The sequence below is a fragment of the Sinocyclocheilus grahami genome, unplaced genomic scaffold, assembly GCF_001515645.1.
Source record: "Sinocyclocheilus grahami isolate Dianchi unplaced genomic scaffold, SAMN03320097.WGS_v1.1 scaffold1732.1, whole genome shotgun sequence".
Taxonomy (NCBI): domain Eukaryota; kingdom Metazoa; phylum Chordata; class Actinopteri; order Cypriniformes; family Cyprinidae; genus Sinocyclocheilus; species Sinocyclocheilus grahami.
The window spans coordinates 129,381-136,666 of record NW_015506911.1 but is presented as its reverse complement, the minus strand read 5'-3'; the positions used below and the strand labels follow the sequence as shown (position 1 = coordinate 136,666).

The 7,286-nt window shown below is 38.8% G+C and overlaps 1 protein-coding gene across 1 annotated transcript in view; it reads left to right on the top strand.

Annotated features, from left to right (window-relative positions):
* Positions 1-1,590: 1,590 nt before the first annotated feature.
* Positions 1,591-7,286, top strand: part of LOC107572303 (NACHT, LRR and PYD domains-containing protein 12) — a 17,585-nt gene continuing 11,889 nt past the window's right edge. The window contains exons 1-5 of the mRNA XM_016258727.1: positions 1,591-1,660; positions 3,145-3,413; positions 4,036-4,080; positions 4,300-6,100; positions 6,436-6,609. Coding sequence (XP_016114213.1) covers positions 3,158-3,413; positions 4,036-4,080; positions 4,300-6,100; positions 6,436-6,609 — 2,276 coding nt within the window. The 5' untranslated portion in view covers positions 1,591-1,660; positions 3,145-3,157. The remainder of the gene's footprint in view (positions 1,661-3,144; positions 3,414-4,035; positions 4,081-4,299; positions 6,101-6,435; positions 6,610-7,286) is intronic.

Genomic DNA, 7,286 nt, shown 5'->3' with positions numbered 1-7,286 from the left:
GGAGGACCAGGAGGAGGCTGGTGACCAGAGGGTTCCTCCCATCACCATAGACGGCGAGGAGGCGTACCGAGTTCGGGAGATTCTAGACTCTCGTCGCCGGGGCAGAATGATCCAGTACTTAGTGGACTGGGAGGAGTACGGTCCGGAGGAACGGTAGAAGATATTCTGGATCCCTCTCTTACCACAGATTTTCACAGAGACCACCTGGATAGACCTGCCCCAAGACCCCGCGGAAGACCCCGGCGTCGTCTGCCTCTGCGCGTCAGGAGCCGCTCACAGGGGAGGGGCTCTGTCACAAGTTCAGCCTCTGTGGCTCCCTCCGATCACCACCAGAGGGAACCATCACCGGAGTACTGAGCGATCCTTTCGGACTCCAATTCCCACAATGCCCCATGCCAGAGACTAATCACCTGCACAGGTGTTTCCCATTGCCCGGTCTATTTAAACTGTGCCTTCCCTGCTCTCATTGCGAAGTCTTGTTTTGCCTTGCAGACATTTCTGAGCATTTTCCCTGTGTTTGATTATCTGTTGATTTACCTGGACTGTTTACCCGTTGACGACTGCTTGCTGCCTACCTATTCTGACCCTGCCAGCCTCGTGGATTTATGCTATTGTTTTTCTGCCGCCTGCCTCGACCCTGATCACGAACTCTGTTTACGATTCTGCCCAGCCTTCGTTGTATCTGATGCCAGTTACCAATTTATGCCTGTATGACCTGCCTTGTGAACTAATAAAGCTGCACATGGATCCTAACGCCACTGCCTCCACGTTACATCTAGACTGGACTATTGTAATGCACTGCTAGCTGGTTGTCCTGCATCTATAATAAACAAGCTACAGGTAGTCCAAAATGCAGCGGCTAGAGTCCTTACCAGGTCAAGAAAATATGATCATATTACCTCAATTTTACAGTCTCTGCACTGGCTACCTATTAAGTTCTGTATCAGTTACAAAATATTATTACTTGCCTATAAGGCCCTTAATGGGTTAGCTCCTGCGTACCTAACTAGTCTTCTACCACGCTACAATCCATCACGCTCCCTCTTATACAGTACAGTTTGTCGATCTAAAATGGTAATTGTGCATTAACAGCTGTCAACCATGTCGGTACGCAAATGCGCTGTCAGAACTTATTTATACAGCGCATTTTTTATTTTGGTCGCGCATGCGGACCACTTATGTGCACCCCTGGTAATGATTAGACAGTATTATACAGTGCATTTTTAAAAAGTGCACTTAAGTATGTTAATACATATTGTCATTAAAGTAAGTACACTTAAGTGGCCTTTAATTTAAATTATATTATCTGCAAGTGCACTTTTTAAAAAGTAAACTTTTAAGATTTAAAGTATACAAAAAGTACACTTTTAATACAATTAAGCACAATTCTTTTTCACAAGGGATAATCGGAGTGTTTTGGAAACCAGAATAATTAACATAGCAACTGTTTTGATTTATCTAAAAATGCAAAGGGTTTTTTTTTTTTGGATTGTGGTTTTTATCGGTTTCATCTCATGTTGCTGAAAAAAAAACAGTTCTGCAGAGAAACACCCACAGTTCTTTGAAAATGTAAACGTGGCAGGAAATACACTGCTTCTGTTGAGCAAGTTAGGAAGTCAGAGGAGGACAAAAACATTGCCAATTATTGCCATTATTCAAGGTAAGTTAGTAAATATGAATATAAATATAGTAAATAATATTAAAACTATATATTATGTTAGCAATTTTAAGTTACTAACCTATGTTTAAGTATCACATTTCCAGTAATCACAGCAGATTCATGAAGCACGAATAGATCTTGGTCACAGTAGACACCATGAATTTAACACAGATGTGTCTTTCTGTGACAAACTTACAGGGCCCTATCGCGCAGTGCGGCGCAAGTGTTTTTTGACGCAGTTATGATTTTCACGTCCTGCACCACGCTGTTTAAATAGCGACTGCATTTGCGCCCATGGGCGTGCTGGTCTGAAAACGAGCTGTGTTCAGGCCATTGTTGGCACGTTGCTATTTTGACGCAACTGAAATAGACTGCGCCTTGACCAACTGAAACCTGGCCTAAAGTCATTGGCGCAATATTTTTTTGTTTGTTAATTAGAGAGCGCGTTGCGCCTGTAGGCGGGTGATTAATGCGCGTACAATCTGCTTATTACACGCGCAGCAGCGCACAACCATGCCAAATATAAAAAAAATGAAAGGATTACAATGTAAAAGATTATTATTGTGCCCCGTAGATGGTCACGCTTTAACCTCGCGCACGAGCAGATCCGTTTCCTCTCTGGAGAAGCGTTCAGTCTTTGCTCTTGCTCGTTTTTCCCGTCGATAAACTAGAGATTCGGACACGCCCTAAGTGCACTTGCGCCGTGCGCATTAGACCATGCGCCGTTAAAATATGGCCCACAGTCTTTACGATGGCACTTACTGTATAAAGGTCCTAGGTCACATGGGTCATTCTGTGTTAAAATCAACGTTAAAAAAAATAAAATTAAAATGACTTTAGAAAGATGGCAGCATCATTATTTAGTTTTTTTATTAGTAAAATATGCTGGAAAATCTTTTTTTTGCATTTCATGCCAGTGGTGGAATCTCAATATGGCTCCAGGAGTAAACTATCAAATTGTACACATTTTCAATGGTCAAAACCCAAATGTGGATCACTTTGCATATACAGGATACGTTTTTCTTTTAAAGAGGAACGTCTGAAGAACAAATCATGTTGAAACTAGTAATTATTTTTCCAAAGTTTGCATGCCTGTAACTCAAGAAGTATTAGAGATATTTCAATGTTTTTACATTCTGATTCTTAATAAACTTTTCATTTGTAATCTTCGTTTTCAAGGCCCTACGTCATTCAGTCCCAGAGATGGGGATCTCAGTGCGGCTCCATGTCCAGATTGATGAATATTACCCATTTCCAGTGACTGAAAGCCAAATGCTGGTCACTTACACATACAGCTGATGCTCATTGTATTTAAAGGGGAATGTCTAAAGAAAAAATCATGTTGAAATTAGAAATGTAGCTTGAAAATGAATGTTTCACTGTAGTTGATCTGATTACAGTGTGATTTCATCATGCATATGTTTGCACTGCATAGATCCCTGCTATAAAACTCTGACTACTTTTTCTTTTTTCTCGTTCAACAGTCCATGAAGGACTATGGAATCTGCGTTAGAACTGCTTTATAATACTCTAGATGACCTGGAAAAAGAAAATATAAAGAGATTTAGGAGTCTCTTAAAAGAAGATGGGCGCATTGGAGCTGGTAAACTGGAGGATGCTGGTGGCACTGACGTAGTGGATATGATGGTGGAGTGTTATGGACCAGAAGAAGCTGTAAAGATCACACTGAAGATCCTGAGGAAGATGAACCAGAACCAGCTAGCTAAAGAGTTACAGGACAAGCACGAAGAAGGTAATAAAGGCAAAAATACTGATCACAGAAAAGAGGCAGCACAGATTCAGAGAAGGGAGTATATCCAGAAGCAGCCATGAGCACAATATTAGAGCCTTGAATTTGATGTGGAGAGCTACCTGTTCAGTAGAGCTGTCACGGTTCTAGTTTCTCACGGTTCGGTATGTTTTGTGGTTTTGAGGTCACAGATTTGATTTGGTTCGGTATTGGGCGGGGATTGCTGGGGCGAGGTATTCTTAATGTGTTATCAGAAATTACTACAAGAATACTAATTATGTGTTTAATTATTAACATATTTTGTTAATAATTACTATATTAATATTACTAATTATTAACATATTTTGTGGAAACTGTGATACATTATATTTTTCAGGATTCACAGATGAGCAAAGTTTGAGGAACAGCATTTATTTAAAGTATAAATTTTTGTAACTTTATAAATGTAGTTCTTGATCAGTAATGCATCCTTGCTGAACAAAAATATCAATTTCTTAAAAAATAAATAAATAAATTATAGTGATCCAAACTTTTAAACAGTAATGCATATATTAAAGCTACTGTTCAGGTTACATTGATACCTTGTAGTCCTATATTTTTCTCATTCTTCTTTCTCTCTTCACAGTGCAAAAATCATTAGAGGCAGCTGAGAAACCCACGAGAGAACGAGGTGAACCATCTTAGGTCACGTCTTTACATTGGGTTTAGAAATGATTTTAGCATGTTTGATGCATATTGATTTCAGTACAGAATTGCTTTCAGTACTATGTATTTACATGCCATATTTCTGCAGCACTTGATTTTGATGACAGTCATGCCAATGTGAAAAAACTTTGTTTAATTTTCTGATTCCCAACTTTTGCCTTTTATTTATATTTTTCCATAACAGATTTCTGGCTGCAGGAATTCTTGAAAACTCACAAAATGAAAATGAAGGAGAAAGTGGAACACATATTTGAGGGTAAAGAGGCAAAGGAGGAACATCTGAAGAATGTTTTCACAGAACTCTTCATTACGGAGGGGGATATTGAAAAAGTCAATCTTGAACATGAGGTTCTGCAGATTGATGATGCCTTTAAAACCTGTAAATCACAGAACAGGTCAATCAAATGCAATGATGTATTTAGTCTGAACAAAAATAAGAAGAAAAAGATTGTGTTGACCAAAGGCATCGCTGGCATTGGAAAAACTATCTCAGTGCAAAAGTTCATTCTGGACTGGGCAGAAGGAAAAGCCAATGGCAATATTGACTGTGTGTTTCTGCTTCCGTTCCGAAAGATTAACTGCATTAAAAACAGAGCGATCAGTCTGCATGAGTTTCTACAGAAGTTTAATCCTGAAATGCAGGACCTGGAAACAACAAAGATAAATAAGGTATATAAATGTACGCTTGCGTTTATCTTTGATGGACTGGATGAGAGTCGACTGACTCTGGATTTTGACAGTGGAATGGTGACGAGTGTCGAGGAGCGATCATCTGTAGATGAACTGTTTGCAAGTCTGGTGAACAGGACTCTGCTTCCATCAGCGCTCGTCTGGGTGACCTCACGACCAGCAGCAGCCAATCAGATCCCTCCTGAGTATGTCGGGTTGTTCACAGAGGTGCGAGGATTCACTGACCAGCAGAAGAAGGAGTACTTCTGCAAGAGATTCAAAGATGAGACTCAGGCCTCCAGAATGATCTCACACATTAGGAAATCTCGAAGTCTCTACATCATGTGCTACATTCCCGTGTTCTGTTGGATCACAGCTACTGTTCTTCAAGACATCCCTATTGGGAACAAAGCAGGGGACATCAACACAACACTCACTGAAATGTACATCCATTTCCTGCTGATACAGATGAACATGAAGAACCAGAAGTATGACGGGAAAAAACAAAGAGAACATACCAAGCTGTTAGATTCCAATAAAACAATGATTTTGAAGTTAGCCAAGCTAGCGTTTGAACAACTAAAGAAGGAAAATATTGTTTTCTACGAAAAAGATCTGCAAGCATGTGGTATTGATGTGAGTGACTTTGAGTCCACTGGAATGCTGACTGAGATCTTTCAGCAAGAGGCTGGACTTCACGAGGTGAAGATCTTCTGCTTTGTGCATCTGAGTGTTCAAGAGTTTCTCGCTGCAGTGCATGTGTTCCTCTGCTACCTGAACAAGAACATGGAGGAGCTTCAGTTTTTCTTTGCAGAAACACAAAATGAGGTCAGGCTTAACTGTGAGCTTCAGTCTGAAAGTCCATTGCATTATTTACTAGTGGAGGCTGTTGTGAACGCAATGCAGAGTCAGAGAGGACATTTAGACCTCTTTTTGCGGTTTCTGATGGGCATTTCACTGGAATCCAATCAGAACCTGCTCAGAGGCCTGTTCCCTCACACTGAAGACAGCAAAGACAGCGTCACAAAAACAACCAAGCACATTAAAAAACTATTACAAAAGTACATCTCACCTGAAACTTCAGTAAACCTGTTTTACTGCTTACTGGAGCTCAATGACAATTCATTATATATGGAAATCCAAAGTTACATCAAATCAAATAAAATAACCTACCTCTCATCTTCCATGTGTTCATTGCTGGCCTACGTACTGCTGATGTCAGAGGAGGTGCTGGATGAGCTTGACCTGAAGATGTATGGGACATCATGGGGTCGCAGGACACTCCTCCCCGCTGTGAGATGCTGCAGAAAAGCCAGGTAAGTAACTTGTTGACAGTTGTTTAATTTGTTTAGCTCTAAAAATCAATTTCAGTGTAAAATGTAGTCTCAAGTCTCTCGCTTTTACTGATTTTGGAGATTAAAATCTATATTTACTTGAATAAATTTAGTAGTAAACATAGTAATTTCATAGAAATGCAGTTGAGAATTTTTTATTTCACTTGTCTTTTAACATATTTTGGAGCATACATGGAAGATTTTTTTTCTTTTAGAAAGCTTGAATATTTACAAATAACATGGCACAACATATCAAATGACACGGTTCATACAAAATAAACAAAAATATGTCTTGGACAAATATTTTGTTTTTACAGACTCTGCTCATGTGATCTCGATGATACCTGCTGTGAAACTGTGGCTTTGGCCTTGCAGATACCAGACTCACCCCTGATAGAGCTGGACATGAGTAACAATAAGCTGCAAGATTCAGGAGTGAAGCTGCTCTCTGATGCACTGAAGAAACCAAACTGTCAGCTGAAGATACTGAGGTTTGAGATTCAGATGTGTTTTACTGTATATGTTCATTTGATACACATGAGGTATAATCACCCAAATCAAATAAGCTATTGAAAGTTAAAAAGCCTTTATTCTCATTATGGTCATCACAACCGGAGCATTAAAAATGACTAAAACACTGCACACTGATGCATTTGGGCCTTCAGCCTTCCTCAGAGTGTGTCAGGAACCAAATGAAGGACACGTGTAGGTATAATAAATCAATGAAGTTGGGAGAAACTTTTGTGATTTTTAATTTTAAAATTACCATCAGAAGGATGAACAATACCATTTAAAAAAAAATCATATTTATCCAAACATTTGCCTGTCATTCAAAATCCTCAAATATGGCACTAGGCACATCCAAGTGTTAGTGTGGAGCTGTTAGTGTGTACTGCGTGACATGAAGGCACCAGTGCAATCACTCACATTTTTCCTGATAACAGTGGAAACATTTATAACACTTTGTCATTTTATTTATGAATAAATTATTTATTAAATTATTTATTAATAAATAATTAAAATATCTCCTTCCAACACATTCATAGTCATTACAATTACAACAAATATTTTTTTTCCTATACGTATATTTCTGTATATAGTACATTATTTAATGTTTATATATATATATATATATATATATATATATATATATATATATATATATATA